This window comes from Gambusia affinis, linkage group LG12, assembly GCF_019740435.1.
Source record: "Gambusia affinis linkage group LG12, SWU_Gaff_1.0, whole genome shotgun sequence".
Taxonomy (NCBI): Eukaryota; Metazoa; Chordata; class Actinopteri; order Cyprinodontiformes; family Poeciliidae; genus Gambusia; species Gambusia affinis.
This window is the reverse complement of record NC_057879.1, coordinates 26,527,451-26,545,066: the sequence shown is the minus strand read 5'-3', so window position 1 is coordinate 26,545,066 and position 17,616 is coordinate 26,527,451. Positions and strand designations below refer to the sequence as shown.

The window sequence follows — 17,616 nt, the reverse complement described above, 5'->3', positions numbered from 1 at the left end:
TATATATATATATATATATATATATATATATTTATATATATATATATATATATATATTTATATATATATTTATATATATATATATATATATATATATTTATATATATATATATATATATTCTCCCTACCTGTCTCAAACTAAATAACCACAATACAAATTATATTAACTCTATACTCTCTCTCAACTGACCGCAACTCGCCTACAACAACCCACATTTTGAACGAAGCCTGTGGGGTTTCTAAACCCCGCGCCAAAATCTGAGCCACTTCCCGAAGCAGTCACGTGGTACAGCCGGGCAGCGAGGCTTCGGACGTCATCGTTTTCGGCTCCTCCCCTAAATGAAGCAAGCCTCGATACGCGCTTTACGGAAACGCCCCCTCCATTACTCGACACACGCCTCGAAGCCTCGGCTCATCACGTAACATCACTATTGAAAAGAAAAAAAAAGACAATACACTTGGTGTTTATTGCTTGAAGGAAAAAGAAAAAAAAAAGGGAAAATGTTGGTTAGGATGTTTGACTATGAAATTAAATGTTGTTAAATATGCTAATTTATTCATTGATATTGAACTTTATTATAAAACATTTGCTATTTATCAAACTTTAGGTTTAAATGGTTTAAAGGGGTGGAAATTTATCTTGTTAATTTCAGATTGTAATTTATGTGTTTCTGTTTGTTTTGAGGTTTTTTACCTAAGTGGTTGGAAGTGGTTGGACTACAAAAAATTATAAAAAATAAAGATGGACTAACTAAAATGATGACTCCTTGAGTGAAATCCAGTCATGTTTCACAATAGAGACCTATCCCTTTCAAGTGGGGATCGCACAGTAAATAAAATCTAGCAGAACTTGACAGGTACAGATACACAATAAGCCTTAAAATAATGCACTTATTATTGGTGTAGTCAAAGAATGCCTCCAGTTCACTGGGGAAAATTCAAATGTACTTTAAAAAACTGTCATGTTTTTCTGATTCAGGGTGGAGTGATTTGGTATCAACCCTCAACCAACCCTCAAAATGCTGTGAAACTTCTGCAAATCCAGCCGGAGCTGCTGAAAAATCAAGTGAGTTTTTTTTCTTTCCTCAGATGAAAATTCACATTTTACACAGATACATATTTTAGAAATATAAAATGATTACAGAAATACTTAGCAATATATCGATATATTCTTTTTATTTCCCAACAGGGGAGAACAGTTTAGAGGTGAAAGAGAATCGAGAAGTGATTGGGATTCGTGACTTTTTCAGTAGATATCAGCCATCAGCAGTTTGTGCTGCTTCCTCCAAACATGAGCAGAGAAATCCGCCGTTTCTGTTTGGAAAAGGTTGGTTGTGTTTTCAGAAGCGGCCATGTTGTAAAACATCAGCCTGGACAGAGTCTCAGAGGAACGCAGTGGCGCAGCTCAACCGCTTACGACCCGGCTTGCAGTATGATGTTGAGTCTAAAAGTGGACCTCTGCACTCCCCGGTGTTCTCTGTGGGAGTGGAGGTTGACGGTTTCCACTTTGAGGGTCAGGGAGCCTCAAAAAAGCAGGCGAAGATGAGAGCAGCTGAGCTGGCTCTGCAGTCCCTCATCCAGTCCCCAAACGTCTCTCAGACTCACACCGTCATGGAGAACTTTGATTTCACAGCAGATTCTTTCCGAGCAGAGTTCGAACCTTCACTGCTTGAAAACTGTAATGTCCTGCACAACAAGACGACAAAGACGGAAATGTTTCCCAACGTCAAAAAGAACAGAAAAACTCATAATTTCACCCTGGACTTAGTTTCCTCGGCAAGTCCAAAAAGGCAGCTGAATCCGGTGGCGCTGCTCAATGAGCTGCGACCGGGACTCAGATACCTGTGTCAGGTGGAGAGAGTCCACGGTACGCCAGTGAGGAACTTCATCATGGTGGTCAAACTGGAAGGGAAGGTGTTTGAAGGTTGCGCTCACAGTAAAAATCAGGCTAAGATTCAGGCGGCGGCTGCAGCCCTGCAGGCTCTTTACAGCATGAACCTGGAGCCAGAGAGGAAACTGATCTCTCTGCATGGAGGCAGAACCAAATGTCAGCTACCTCAGGTAGGCACATCTGAATTTCAGTTTCTTTTGCTTTTAAAACACAAAGTCTTTATTAGTGAATCTAATCTGTCACCAGGAAGGAGCCAGAGTATGTTTATACAGACAGTGAAAAACATACATTTAAGAATCTAAACCTATTTTTGCAAGAGGACAAAAATCGGTTGTCCTCTTGGTTGTCCGCAATCATGACAACTGATTGATGAGTTTACCATTTATTCTATTCAGTGCTGTCGGATTAAAGATCAATTTAAATTGAAATAGCAACTTCTTTATTTCCTATTTGAAGTTATTTGGGTTTGGACTTTTGGTTTAGGAAATTGCAAAGATTTATTTCTTAAAAAAAAAACAACTAAAAGTAGCAAGGTTGTAAAGCAACCTCAGCGTGATTTAAAAAGACATAAAGCATTTCTCAGACTTTATAAACAACCATGAAGAATATGAAATTTTGATGAAGCCCTGCTACTTCAAAAACACAAAATCTTACCAAGTATTTTGTTCTGATTTCTAGTGCAGATATCTTAGTGCAGTTGAAATAAGACAAAACTAACTTACAATAACAGTAAATAATTGTTAAATATTGATGAAAAACTACTAGTTCCATTGGAAGATTATTTCATTTATAACATGGGGAAAATATCTTGTTATAAGTTAAATAATCTGCTAATGGAACTAGAACTTTTTCATCAATATTAAGGTGCTACTCACTTTAAAAAAAAGCTCCTATATGTTGATGAAAAGTTACATGTAAGTTAGTTTTATTTTATGTCAAGGTTAGTAAGATGTTTGAACTAGAAATAGACAAAAATACTTGGTTCAGATTTTGTGTTTTTACAGTGTAAATCCATATATCAAAGCATTATAGACACATTTTACTCGCCTTGAAGCACAGAATCAACTTCATGGCTTGATGTGAGTTTGACCCTGGTCTCTTCAACGTTCTTTGCTTTCCTAAACTGTCCAGTTAGATGAGTCTGAGGACATGGTACGCCAGCCAGACGGATCGTGTTTTGCATCAGTTTGGCCCTGAGGATGGTGGACGGTGTCATGTCTGCTCCTCTGCAGCATCTAAACAGCTTCATTATGAGCTGAAATGTCCCTATTCTCATGTTGATTCCCAGAGGCTGAGGTGGGATGTGGCTCAAATGTGCAAAAGTCAATGCAAAATTGGTAACTGTTTAATTGAAGGAGTGTGCATAACACTGACATAAACATGAAAGAGTCAGTTTTCACAAAGTGGCATTTGGAAGATAAAGCACACTTTAATGCAAAGTTGCATTGAAAGAAACGAATGACACTTCATGACGACATTCGTGAAGATTCAGGTTCATAACTGGTGTGATGCAGAGCAGGGGCGCAAATACATATTTTTGAGGTGGATGCGAACCTCTCACGGTGATTGTTTAGCCTGTATCTTCCCACTGCCATCTATATTTCTGCCAGAGGTTTTATTTCTAAGGACGGTGTAGTATCGGGAGGACATTTTAAAGACGCTGGTTGATAGCCGCTCACTGCGGCTGCGTAGTATCAGTCTCTAGGTAACCATGACAACAGCGTCAGTTCGTGGGGTTCTATTTAGGTCCCGCAAAGACAATTTAGCTGACCTTAATATTTCCCGTGTTTTGTTTTGGTCATTATTATTACCCTTATTGTTGAGATGTGTGTGATAGATGTGTCTGTCAGACATTTATAGCAATACGGAATAAATCCCGTCCCGTATTGGAAAACAACAACCTGTCATTTTAGGCTAGCTTAAGCTAAGCTAATCTGAATATTTACAACTCTCTTGTTGATACACTGACATTACTTACTTACCTTCTGTCTTTCAACCACTTTGAAAAGCTTTTCTTCGTCTCTCCAACATCTTTATCCTTCCCCCTCTTCAGTTTTTTGTTTTGTGCCCCGGAGTTTTTTCTGCGCCCCATCTTTAGCTCCCTGTTGTCGAGGCATTACTACAAATTGAAAAGAAAAAAAACCCGCCTCGGCGTGTTTTCGAAGGGCCGCTTCGAAACCAAAATATCTGTATGGGAGGTGGAGAGCGGCTGGTAGGAGGGGAAGGGCGCCTAATCAGTGCTGTTCCCCTGTTATTGATCATTTCATGCACAATCAGCTGTTAAGTACATACAATGCTGACTAGAAAAAAAAATTCCTACATCGTTTTTGCGCCCCCTCTAGTGCAGCGCCCCTATGCGTTGCATACACTGTATAGCCACCTTTTGCGCCACTGATGCAGAGGTGGGTGTAAAAACTCCTCAAGCAAGAGCAGCAAGACTTCAACATATCTTTACTGAAGTAAAAGTAGAGTAGTGTTGAGGAAGAAAATTACTCAAGAGTAAAAAAATATTTGGTACAAAAGTCTACTCAAGTAATCGATCAACTAATCAGTTATCCAGTATTTTAAAATTCCATTATCTGATGGACCAAAATATAAAGTTAAGTGGAAATTCTGGTATTTTTAGGACAAAATTTACAATAATTCATATCATATCAAGTATCAAAAAATAACAAAATCAGGCAAAATAACATTTTTCCAAATCAACAAAAAACTTATGAAACTTTAACAGAAACTGCAGGTGTGTGTCTAAGTCTGCTGAAATTTTGGTTAAAACATGTTTGTTTTTCGTTCAATGGGTAGAAAATACAGACATTTTGCTCAAGTAAAAAATAGCAATACTTTATAATAAAATTACTCAAGTAAAAGTAAAAAGTACACCATGGTAAAAATACTGCTAAAAGTAAATTTTTCATAAATGTTACTCAGGTAAATGTAATTGAGTAAATGTAACTAGTTACATGTTGCATAACATGTTTATATCAGTCTTGTGCACACCCTCAAATTTATTTAAATTGCTCATTTCCAATGGTTCAAACTGCACAAAGTGCTTCACAAAATAAATGCAAACAGGAAAATTACATAACAGTGACACAACCAAATATTTAAAAAGAGTTAAAAAGGCAATAAAACAACCGGAACAAACAAACAATCAACTATAACATGTATAAAACCAGTTCATAAAAGTGAGTCTTAAGTAGCGATTTTAAAATATCCTGTGTCTGTGCAGATCTAACACTTGAAATCAAAAATATACAGAAAGCTTATTACAGGCTGAATCCTAACAGAAAGAGATAAAGTGGTGTGAATTTAGTGGTCTAAATCAGAAGAACTTAAAAAAGCTGCAAGCTTTGTGCAGTGCATCCTGAGTCTGTTCTTTCCTCTGCTTCAGTCAGGCAGCGTGACGCATTAATGAACATTACTGCAGCGCATTAGGGACGGAGCAGCAGCAGCAGACCAAGGAGACGCGTGTGGAGCAGGAAGACAGTGTGAAGGGCAAAATGATCATCAGATAATTGTTTATCTGACAGAAAACACTGAGAATCAGATAAAATCTGGTTTTATTTACAATCACACTGAAAAACACCAAATCTTACCAAGAATGTTTGGTTTAGTTTCTTCTGCAAGTAGCTTAGTAAACTTGGAATAGGAGAAACTCACTAACATAACTCTTCAAAGAGATATAGTCAATAATTTCTTAATAAAGATGAAAAATGTTTCACTGGTAGATTATTACAATAGCAAAAAATATCTCGTAATAAAATCTGTTGGCACCTTTTCATAAATATTAAGGAATTACTGACTTAAAACAAGCTCCTGTTTCTTCCTCAAAGGTTATGTATAATTTAATTTTCTCTTATTTAGAACGTCACAAGATATCTAGAAACTAAACAAAATACTTGGTAAGATTTTGTTTTTGCACAAACGCTTTCAGCTTATGAATTAACTTTTTCCCTGTGAAACGATTATTGGTAAATTATTTAGAAATGACCTTTCAACTCTTCCCAGATTTATTGGCAGCCTCAGTTGCTTCTCATGTATTTTGTTAAAAGTGAACAGTTAATGATTTAAGAGATTAGTGTTTCCTAAATGAGGGAGGCACCATTAGAAGATAATAAATAAAGTTTGATAAGGTTCTCAGTTTGCAGTGATTCTGGTGGTCAGATTATAATAAATACATATTTGACCTCAAGAAGACAAGAACATGTTTTTTGTGCACGATCCTCTGTCAGCTGTAACATTTTTCTTCTGCAGTTTTTTGCAGAATCAATCTACCACCTAGTAAGAGAGAAATATTTGCAGCTCAGTGAAGGCTGCTCCTCTTCCTCTCACGGCCGTCACAAGGCGCTGGCCGGCATCGTAATGACCCGAGGTGAGTGGAAACGAACGCAGGAATCTGAAACCTGATCCTGCAGGAGCTGAGGTGGAAGCTCTCACATTAAATTAACAGAATACTTTTTAAAAATGTATCTTTAGCTTCAGGTTGTCTTGGCTTCCATCTCTTTGATTCTTAGTATTTGGATTTTTGTGTTTCTTTTGCAGTAGGTTGTTCTGTCCTCTAGGTGTCGTCAGAACCTGTACATGTCAAAACTCAAAAACTCATCTGCAGTTGCTCTTTTTAACCTGATTTTATCCGTTTTGTTTTTCCTTGCCTCTCTAACCTTCGATCATTTATGTTTTGCTACAGTAGTTGACTTTTTCTGACATTATCATCTTTCGATTTATGGTTTTCAACTGTGACTCACTTCAAATCTGCCAAATTAAATTTTAAGACAGATTAGGTATTTAAGTATTTAAAATGATTGCAATGAATATTACAAAACAACTGAAGACGTAATACTTTCCATCTTCCCACCTAAACAGAGTTCTTTGTCATTATATTTTTGCTTCTTCTTTAAATGACGAGTATTTATATCAGCACCAGCTTCACAGAAAGAGACAAACTTACGGTCAGTCAGATTGGATGCAGAGCATCAGTGAACATCAGTTTTCAAGTTTTTCCACGGATCTTCTTTTGCAAGCAGGCCTTGACTTTGACTGGCCCGTTATAAAAAGTTTTGCCCATCTTCCCCAGTCATGTGTTTTGTAGCATTTGACAGTTTTTCACCCAGAATTTAGCTCAGTCCTCCTTCCTGTCAACTTTAACTCTCCGTCAGCCCCGTTTTTATCTAATTTTCCTCTTTTATTCTCAGGATTTGACCTCAGGTCGGCCCAGGTTGTGTCTCTGGCCACGGGGACAAAGTGTTTGGACTCGGACAGACTGAGTGAAGACGGATGGACTCTCAGAGATTGCCACGCCGAGGTTCTGAGCAGACGGGCTCTGGTTCGGTTCTTCTACTCTCAGCTGGAGCTGCTGCTTTGGTAAAATCAGTTTTCTTTCTGTCAGCTCAACTTTATCAAACACGGAGTTGGTCAAAGGTTTGGATTTGAGCATCAAAAATGTTAATATAATCAAAATTTAGCAAATCTGTATTATTTGAATTCATTTCTTGCCTTGTCTGTCTAGTTTATTTTACTATTTTTAGAAATTGTGGAGTACTAACAGACCAACATAATGCTTTAGATTATTATGCAGAGAAACATATCAGTTTTTCCAGTGAAACTTCTTCTATCTTATAAATTATGGAGTACTTATACTTACTCAGCAACCCAGAACAGGAATTAGAACAAACTTAGAATCCACAGAAACTTCTTCCAGAACAGGAACATTCAGTTTTTATACTTCGGATCAACATTTAGCACCATCTGCTTCACAGAATCAAACATGGAGAATCAACATTTAGTTTTATGGCTACTTTTTTTTTGTTTTTTCTCTATTTGCTGTTTCCTTTTGTGTACCGTTTTGTTTGTATTTCCTTCTAGTTCATGTAAATCACTTTGAAATGCCTTGTTGCTGAAAATGTTGCATATAAAAAAAATTACCTGACCTATCTTACCAAAATCAGTTTAGTTTATTTATGTAGCACATTTCAGCAACAAAGCAGTTCAAAGTGCTTTACATCATAAAAATAGAAATAAAAGCATCACACAGTCACCAATTTGAGAAACAAACATAACATTTTGTTGAGTTCATCATAAAAATCATCAGCACATATCATATATGTTCCAGCAGCTCTACACAGGTCTAATCTTTCACCACTTAAATTTTGTTTAGGCTGCAAAACGTAAAAGAATAAAAAATCTTAGTTTTTTGTCCCCGAAGTGAGCGAACGGAGGGGCAGGACCCGTCGATATTCGTTCCAGATAAAGACTCAACTCGCCGTTTCCGACTGTGGGAGGGAATCCGATTCCACATGTACGTCAGCCTGTCGCCGTGTGGAGACGCTCGACTCAACTGCCCGTACGAAACTGCACCCGCATGTGAGAAATCCCATAAAACCCTCTGAGAAAAGGAATAAGTCAGGTTTATTTGTCTAGAACATTTCAGCAACAAGGCAGTTAAAAGTGGTTCACATGATAAAAACACAAAAATACAAAGTCATCATGTTGGTTTCATTTATTATGAAACAGCAAATCTAAACAGTCTCAGTGTTTCAGCAGTTTGCAGTTTTCCTTTTAGTGAGCAGAACGTAGAGGAAATGTTAGCAGTGAACTGGTTTTGTTCTCTGTCAGATCCCAGCAGGAGGTTTCGCTGCCACCTCAGGATGAAGGTGAATGGTGGCGAGGGAACTCTGCCTCTCGTCTCAACCAGAACCAATCAGAAATGGACCGGAGTGTCACCGGGTCAGCATGTCTGCATGGCCAGCATGTCCTGCACAGACAAAATTGCAAAGTAATTATATTCATTGTGTGTTTTAATATTCTATTGCACCGAAATGTCTAGTAAAATAAAATAAAAACTGTTTTGATAGATGGAGTGTGGCTGGCCTCCAGGGGGCGCTCCTTTCCCACCTGGTGGAGCCCATTTACCTGCACAGCCTGACAGTGGGCAGGCTGAGCCACACGGGTCACCTGGGCAGAGCCGTGACCCGCCGTCTGGCTCGGGTCAAGCACCTGCCGTCCCTCTACAGACGGCAGCAGCTGCTCCTCGGCTGTGGGTTCACCATTTTTACAACACGCCAACCCTTACAAAATAATCCCATGAAATTAAACATTCACATGTTTCCACTACATGTGAATTTGTTTCCTTGTTAGAGTTCAGATTGACAGATAAAAGGTGAGCGTTGAAAAGCATCTCGTGACTACAGGACCCGACAGATTGCATTCTTTGTGATTTGTTGGAAAGAGATAGACTGCATGGAAATTTCATGGAATTTTTTTTGCAAGGGTAACTCCTTAAACATGACACGTTCTGGAACCATGACAAGTTTGGGCAATGGAACTGCAACACCATCGTAATGCTACAAGACAGCCACACACACAGATGTAAAAGCAAGTAGATGAAGCTGAAACTTTTGTGTTTCAGTGTAAATTTATTATGGAAACCCAATTCTGCCATGAATTAAAAAATAAAAGCCCAACAAGAAGTCATAAATTCAACTTTCAATAAGATGGAAACTCATAAAATCATAAATATGACATTTACATTCATAATGAGGAGATTTAACATCACATTTATGAGATAGAAAGTCATAATTTCAACTTTTCTCGTCCAAAGGAGCAATATTTTCTTAGACCTGAGATCAAATTAAATAGGAATCTTATGGAATGCAAAAACAAATAAAAATTATGCATCTCTTTATTAAAAAAATCATCTCCAGTAACCCATCTTATGAGCCACATATGTTTCACATAAAAAACTTTACAGCATGAAATGTGTGTGACTATTTCCATTGGTTTCTTAAATTTTCAAAAGAATTGTGAGGTAATATTTTTTCTTCTGTCTTGAAGGTTTGAGCAGCAGAGAGGTCCGCCCGGCTGGAAGAGCAGGCGACGTTTGTGTGAACTGGAGTTCCGGTGAACGAACTCTGGAGGAGATCAGCAGCTTTACAGGAAGGAGCAAAGATTCAGGGAATGCGTCACGAATATCCAGACGCTTCCTGTTCAGCTGCTGGCTGAGGCTGGAAAACAAGGTGATAACAGAAACTACTGCAGTTTCACTGAATGAACATTTATCTGATGCTCAAGATAAAGACTAAATAAAACAAATACTGAATTACTTGGTAGTTATGAAGTCTTCAGTCTGAGAATAAAATAGATTAATAAAGTTTCAAGTTTCTGTCTTAGTTCTTTCTCAAATGTGGAGCATCCAGTGTTTAAAAGCGTTTCCTTGTTGCTTATTGTTCAGATTGACAAATAAAAGGTGAGAGTTGAAAAGCATTTCGTGACTGCAGGACCCGACAGACTGCATTCTTTGTGATTCGTTGGACAGAGATCAGTTTGTTGATTAGTAGAAAGTCCCACATTGACAGTAACTGACAGCAGCAGCTGTGTCAAAGGTAAAAGAGAGAAAACACACGACATCCTGAGTCACGCAGTCACGTACAACTGTGTCAGCAAAGCCGGAAGTGGGATTGATTGTAGATTTGGTCATGATGACAAAAACTGGGCTGTAGATTGTCACTAAAACAGTTTTAAATTTGGTCACAACATTTTCCCAACCTTCAGAGTGCACCTGGATCACAGAGCAGGTATTCTTCTAAGTTACAGACAACACTCACATCTGGTTGGGTTAAAATCTAATTCAGAGTTCTGTAAACCCAAACTAACAGCATAAACTACCGAATCATTAAAATGTTGCTTCTTACTTCTTAAAACTTTATATATTTTTTCATGAACATGGGAAAGGAAGAATTGGAAGACATAATTTTCAGTAACAACTCCTGATTTTATGGAGGAAATTCGTGTCTAATCGACCCTATCTCTCAGCTGACGATTTTTAGTAGAAAAGTCAGAAATAGAAAGGTTCGTTATTGTCTCACAGTGGAGACATTCAGCAGCATTGGGGGCAAGAAGAAGCAGCATTTAATGTTATATTTATTCTATCATGTAAACTGCCATGTTGCCGAAATGTGCTTTACAAAGAAACTTGCCTTGAGTTGCATAAAAGAAGTTGGACTCCTGACAGCCTGTTACTGTTACTGCTGGGAAAACACCTGTTTTCTCTGGAAGTTACCGGGGCAATGCACAAGATCTCTCAAAATTTCATGCGTGAACAGGTTTGTTTGTTCCTGGCAGTGATAGGCATTTTGCTGCTTTGGCAATCAGTGAAGGTTGATTGCCAAATCAGAAAAAAGTCCCAGACTCTTCCAGACTCTTCTCTTCAAGAGTAGAAAACTCTTGAAGAAGAACTCTGGTAAGCCATCATTAAATGAAAATACAAAATATGTTTTGTCTTAAAATACTTTCCTTACCTTTTGGGTTGATCAGTTGAGCAGATGAATCTGCCGTCTTCAAAGAAGTTCTAATGCCACCACTGTCAACATTCAAGGGCACATGATGTCTCTAAATGTCTCTCTTCAAATTTATAAGGACAGTGAACTTCTCAGTTATTCAGTAATATTAAAGATCCTCAGTAAGCTACTTTCTTCTTCTTTTACAGCTAAACACTCCTGTTTCGGGTCCTGGAGCCACCACAGCGACTTATCCCGCATCCAAGATGGCTGCTGGGCGCTACCAGAAGGCAATGCAGCAGTTTAGCAACGCTCTGCAGGATGCTGGTCTTGGTTTGTGGCCCAGGAAACCTCAGAAAGTTGGTTACATTAGTGTTAATGTGTAAACCATTCAGCAAAGTCTCACTAAGTAGAAAAATAAGGTTGTGTCCATCAGTCCATCAAAGGTTGTTTGGATTAATCAGCGTTTATATTTTTATTTTGATCCTTAGAGTTCCTCAGTCTTAAACTGAATCTCAGCCCTTACTTCTTGTAAAATGTAAAAGTAGCTTCAGTCTATCCACATTCTTCCTTTAGACTTGTCGGTTGAAGATGGGTGTTACCATTATGCAAATTAGTGTAAGACTTGAGAGTCTACATTCTTCTGAAGGAATAAGTGCTCAGAGCACATTTTCTGGAAGTTGAACGCACACAGTCACTGTGACTGAGAGCAGAAATGGAGCAGACTAAGCTGGACCGAGAAACTTTCCGTTGTTCGATCTGCCTGGATCTACTGAAGGTTCCAGTGACGATTCCCTGTGGACACAGCTACTGTATGAACTGTATTAAAAGTCACTGGAATGTGGAGGATCTGAAGAGAATATACAGCTGCCCTCAGTGTCGGGAGACATTCACACCAAGGCCTGCTTTGAAGAAAAACATTGTGTTTGCAACTGTAGTGGAGGACCTGAAGAAGACTGGACTCCATGCTACTCCTGCTGATCACCGCTATGCTGGACCTAAAGATGTGGCCTGTGATTTCTGCACTGAAAGAAAACTGAAAGCCATCAAGTCCTGTTTAGTATGTCTGGCCTCTTACTGTGAGAAACACCTTCAGCCTCATTATAATTCAGACACATTTAAGCAACATCACCTGGTGGAGCCCACCAAGAACCTCAAGAAGAACATCTGCTCTAAGCATGATCATGTGATGAAGCTGTTCTGCCGCACTGACCAGAAGTGTATCTGTAGCTTCTGTTTAATGGATGAGCATCAAGGCCACAACACAGTGTCAGCTTCAGTAGAATGGACTGAGAGGCAGAGAGAGCTGAAGAAGAGACGAGGAAACATCAAGCAGAGAATCCAAGACAGAGAGGAAGATGTGAATCTGCTTCAACAGGAGGTGGAGGACATCAATCACTCTGCTGATAAAGCAGTGGAGGACAGTGAGAAGATCTTCACTGAGCTGATCCGTCTCCTCCAGAAAAGAAGCTCTGATGTGAAGCAGCAGATCAGATCCCAGCAGGAAACTGAAGTGAGTCAAGTTAAAGATCTTCAGGAGAAGCTGGAGCAGGAGATCACTGAGCTGAAGAGGAAAGACGCTGAGCTGAAGCAGCTCTCAAAGATAGAAGATCATAATCGGTTTCTCAGCGGTTACAGTTCAGTGTCAGTATTTAGTGAGTCTACATCCTCATCCAGCATCAATATTCATCCTCTAAGATACTTTGAGGACGTCATAGCATCTGTGTCAGAGCTCCAAGTTGAACTACAGGACATTCTGAGAGACCCATGGAAAGGAAGCTCACTGAGTCTCACTGAGGTGGATGTTTCACTCTCAGAACGAGAACCAAAAAGCAGAGCTGGATTTTTAAGACTTTCATGTGACCTAACACTAAATCCAAACACTGCAAATTCATGGCTGGTGCTATCACAAGGGGACAGAAAGGTGAAAAGGATGGGTGAACCTCAGTTTCTTTCTAGTCACCCAGAAAGATTCACTCATTGGCGACAGGTCCTGAGTAGAGAAAGTCTGACTGGATGTTGTTACTGGGAGGTGGCTAGGAAAGGAAGAATTTATGTAGCAGTCGCTTACAACAGTATGATCAGAGCAGGAAGAAGTAATAAAAGTTTATTTGGAGCTAATGACAAATCATGGGCATTGGATTGTTGTTTGCACAATTTTAAATTTGGTCACAACAACAACTGGAAATCCATCTCAGGTCCTCGTTCCTCCAGACTCGGAGTGTTCCTGGATCACAGAGCAGGTATTCTGTCCTTCTACAGCGTCTCTGACACCATGACTCTGATCCACAGCGTCCAGACCACATTCACTGAGCCGCTACATGCTGGGCTTTGGATTGGTTTTGCATGTCAGGCAGAGCTCTGTGAACCCAAATAGACAAAATCCAGAAAATTCTGTGAGTTTCAAGCAGATTTTTAATTCTCTAACAGATTTTGTTGATTGTTTTTGAATTGTGTCTAAACTAATCAGACATCAATAGTCAGAGATTATCAGGACTTGTGTGTCTTCAAACCTGACATGTTGGTTCTGTTGAATTTGTCATTTTTTTTTACATACACATACATATCTCTAAAACAGCGATTAACACAAGACTGTTTGCTATCTTTTACTCCTTGTTGCTTTTAGTTGCAAGACTTTGAACTCAGTAATAAAATGACAAATTATTTCTCTGGTTGAAAAAGTGAAAAATGTTTTATGATTAAGATTTTGTTTTGACACATTTTGTTGAGTCCTGACAGACATGAGACAACAGATATACCGTAGTCTCTGGGATCTAAGCTGATTTCATGTCTTGTTGATTTTTTTAAAGGAGAAACTTCAGAGAAAAAAAGCTTTCACATGTCTTCACTGGTTAGCTCTGTTAGTGATGGGATGCTGCCCCCTACAGGAAGATTTTGGTTTTACATGGCAATGAATCTAGGGTTGTTTAACATTGATTTATTATTATTAGTTATATTTTAGGAATATATGTTTTAATCACTGTAAATAAAATTCCAAATTAATTATTTCTGTGGTTGTGTTTTGTGTCTATAAATATAAAGTCACATTTAAAAGTTGTTTTTTATTTGGATTGATAATAAAATCTTCATCAGCCATCTGTCCTTGTCATAAAAAAGAACATCAAGTCAGTTTTGCAAGGAAATACAAAAAAATGTTCCAACATCAGGAATTATGGTGAAACAGTTAGATGGATTTATATCAAATATCAAAAATATATAGAGACAAAATCAAACATAAAACAAAGATATAAAGTTGAATAAAACAGCTTCAGCAGAGCTGATAGGCATGATAAAGAAACTTATAAGAAATTGTCAGTAGCTCTGGTTGACAAAGCTTCATTGTAAAAATACATTAACAGGGTTTGCCATAATACAGCATAATGTTTTAAAATGTAAAATTAAGTTTGACCATTTTGAATTAATTGTCTATATACTAAATTATTGGTAAAAACATTTTTCAGAGGGAGAACATTTGTAGTCTTACATCTAGCCTGAAGAAGAGGTCTAAACACAAATCCAGAAATTATTTTTGACTCATTACAAAGTGACATTATCATTTCTACCAAAATAAAACAATGTAAATTAAAATATGCCTTTCTGTGTCAGTTCTAAGATATGTTCAATGTGAATAGTTATTTTTAAGTTCTAAAAGTTTCAACAATCATTTCCCACAAAAGCATTCAGTTTGGTGCAAATTTTAGGGACATCATTTCTGGAAAAATTGCTTTTCAATTGTAACCGAAAGATGGTCCTGTTGTGCTGCATGTAATTCACAATCATTGGAGATGTAGGGCAGTAGCTTAAATATATCAGTGGATGTCACCAAAATGTTAGATTTGTTCTTTGAGTTATGGAAATTGGTAAAGTGTGTCCGTTAAAGAACGCCGTACTTGGCGTCCGTTACGGTGCGCTGGCAGTACAACGGTCAGTATTTGCTGTGAATTCTGAAGGTAAGCAATACTGACCGCCAGCTCCTCAATGTAGCCAAATGTTACTTTTAATGTCCAAATAGTTAGTTTTGTATCGTTTTGTCTTTTTCTTCTTTTTATGTTGACACGGCAGTATTTGCTGTGAATTCTGAAGTATTTGCTGTGAATTCTGAAGTATTTGCTGTGAATTCTGAAGTATTTGCTGTGAATTCTGAAGTATTTGCTGTGAATTCTGAAGGCGAAGCCGCTGCGCTGTCGGGTGGCCGAATAAACGATCTGAACCACGATCGCAACCCGTGTGTGTCCGATTCCTGCCTCAAGTTTCCTTCCGACAACAACAATTAAAGAAAAACACAACGCAGAGTCTAAGGAACAGCGAGGTCTCATCCCACACTTAAAGGGTTACATCTTTGGTGCCGTGACCCGGATCGTGGTGCTTCAAGATCACCTAGGCAACAACGCCAGCAGCCCGGTTACCCAACGGTTTCGTTCGGGCAGTTAGTTGAGTATACAATTTGAGTTAGTGTGTGAAGCTGAAGCTGCAACATATTATTTTAGTGTCATTTTTATTGCACTGTTAAGGTAAAAAAAAAAAAAAAAAAAAATTGTTTGTGAACTACATTTTGTTTGAAATATTTCTTATATTGTGACGATATCCTGTTTCTTTTTTTTGTCTAATTAGAATTTGTGTGAGTGCGTTAAGATAATCTAATTATTTATTTATCTTTGACTTATAAAAAACAAAAAAAACAAAAAAAAGTTAATTACATGTTGTTTGAAATATTTATTATATTGTGATTATATTCTGATAATTTATATAAGTTTAACTGTAATTTTGGGAGTGATTCAAAATAACTGTGCCACAAAGTTATTTATGTATTTATTTATTCATTTATTTATTCACAATTAAACGCTAAAAAGGGAACATACACATACAAACATACATTTTGGCTGTCTACATTCATTAAAAAAAAAACAAAACAAAAAAACGAGAGATCGTTGAAAATAATGAATAACTACGCAGTTACCCCAATGAGGCAGATGCCCTCTATAGTAGCATCCAGCCACCTACTTACCCCTGAACCAGCACTGAGCCACAAATTCGACTCCCCAGGGGTGCCACACACCTACCTACCTGGAGGAGGAGCAACAGCTGATGCCAGCAACCAACCACCAGCAGTGAGGCCAGAGCCAACTAACCAACCCACAGGACTTAATGGCCAGCAGCTACAGTACCACACCCCAGTTCCCCAGCCCCATGATGGAGGAGTGAACACACAGCCCACCCCTGCAACCCCAATTCTGTCACCTTATGTGGATCAATATACTTCTACACCTTGGACTGGCATGCATATGACTGCAGCAATAAGCCCCTCCCTACCACCTCCGGTTATGACAGGGGGCCAGATTATGCAGCAGCCTGCTGCTCCAGCCCTCCATCCACACCCAGTAGACTTTTATCAGCCAGTGAGTCAGCATCCCACAGGTTATGCTGGATATCCCACTGTGCCTCAAGCTCCACTGTATTCATCGGCCAGTGGTCCATGGGGTGTACATCCAAACAGGCCCAACCCTCAAATTATGAATCACACAGCTCACAACCATACAGATCCGTTCTACGGACACGGCCGGGCTGCGTACGGCGGATTTCTGCAGACCCACCAGGTGAGAAGTGTTCCTATATTCACCGGTAATGCTGATAGTAGGATGCTGGTGGAGGATTGGATTCGGGACATGCAATATCTCCTGGAAGCGATTGAGCTCCCGCCACACCTGCGGTTTTCCACTGTGGTGCGTCATCTGAGTGGCGAGGCCAGGAAATTAGTCCTGAACCTACCTCTACATAACCAAACCCCTGAGATGGCTTTTGAAGAACTGAGGGCTGAGTACGGGGACACACAGAGCTCCCTAGATCCACTGGCTGACTTCTACGAGCGGAGCCAAAGACCAGGGGAGTCTGCCTGCTCATATGCTATATCGCTGGAAGCTACTCTGAGAGCGGTAGAGGACAGTCAAAGAGGTGGCAAGCCATTTCCAGACAGGGACTGCAAACTCACCCGGCAGTTTTTAAGGGGTCTTAATGATGAGGAGGTATACATGAGGATCGCGCCACTTAAGCCCAGGCTCTTAAGCTTCCGAGAGCTGCAGGCTGAGCTCAGAGACATGACCAAAGAAACTAAACAGTTCCAGTCATTCCACAAATCAAAGCGAGCTCACACCCAGATCCAGACTGCATCTGGCAGCAGCCCAACTGTGAATGTGGAAGAGACCACCCATGTATCAGAGTTGACATAGCTACCGAACTGGTTAAAAAGTTAGCTCTTTGCCAAGCAGAGCAAATGACTAAATTGACCTACCTTGAATCAAGAGTTACTGCTCCATTTCCTGCCCCACCACCACAAGTCCAGGCACCCATAGGGCCTCCAATCCGAGCCCAAATCTCAACTGTGACATGCCACAGGTGTGGTAAACAAGGGCACATAGCTAGAGTCTGCAGAGCAGTGTTACCAGATCCCAGTAAAAT

The 17,616-nt window shown here is 39.2% G+C and overlaps 2 protein-coding genes across 2 annotated transcripts in view; both read left to right on the top strand.

The window, feature by feature from the left end:
• LOC122841672 (double-stranded RNA-specific editase 1-like) overlaps positions 1-11,582 on the top strand; it is a 37,373-nt gene extending 25,791 nt beyond the window's left edge. Inside the window, exons 2-10 of the mRNA XM_044135197.1 lie at positions 980-1,066; positions 1,190-2,061; positions 6,146-6,263; positions 7,084-7,252; positions 8,094-8,251; positions 8,504-8,663; positions 8,743-8,924; positions 9,722-9,903; positions 11,373-11,582. Of these exons, the coding sequence (XP_043991132.1) occupies positions 980-1,066; positions 1,190-2,061; positions 6,146-6,263; positions 7,084-7,252; positions 8,094-8,251; positions 8,504-8,663; positions 8,743-8,924; positions 9,722-9,903; positions 11,373-11,549 (2,105 nt within the window). The 3' untranslated portion in view covers positions 11,550-11,582. The remainder of the gene's footprint in view (positions 1-979; positions 1,067-1,189; positions 2,062-6,145; positions 6,264-7,083; positions 7,253-8,093; positions 8,252-8,503; positions 8,664-8,742; positions 8,925-9,721; positions 9,904-11,372) is intronic.
• A 55-nt stretch (positions 11,583-11,637) lies between these two features.
• Positions 11,638-14,166, top strand: LOC122841687 (tripartite motif-containing protein 16-like). The gene has a single exon (XM_044135228.1). The coding sequence runs from the start codon at positions 11,879-11,881 to the stop codon at positions 13,538-13,540; it is 1,662 nt and encodes a 553-aa protein (XP_043991163.1). The 5' UTR covers positions 11,638-11,878; the 3' UTR covers positions 13,541-14,166.
• The last annotated feature ends 3,450 nt before the right edge of the window (positions 14,167-17,616 follow it).

Bases quoted from the DNA above. Each gene is read 5' to 3' on its own strand.
- LOC122841687 (XM_044135228.1), top strand. From the start codon at position 11,879: ATGGAGCAGACTAAGCTGGACCGAGAAACTTTCCGTTGTTCGATCTGC.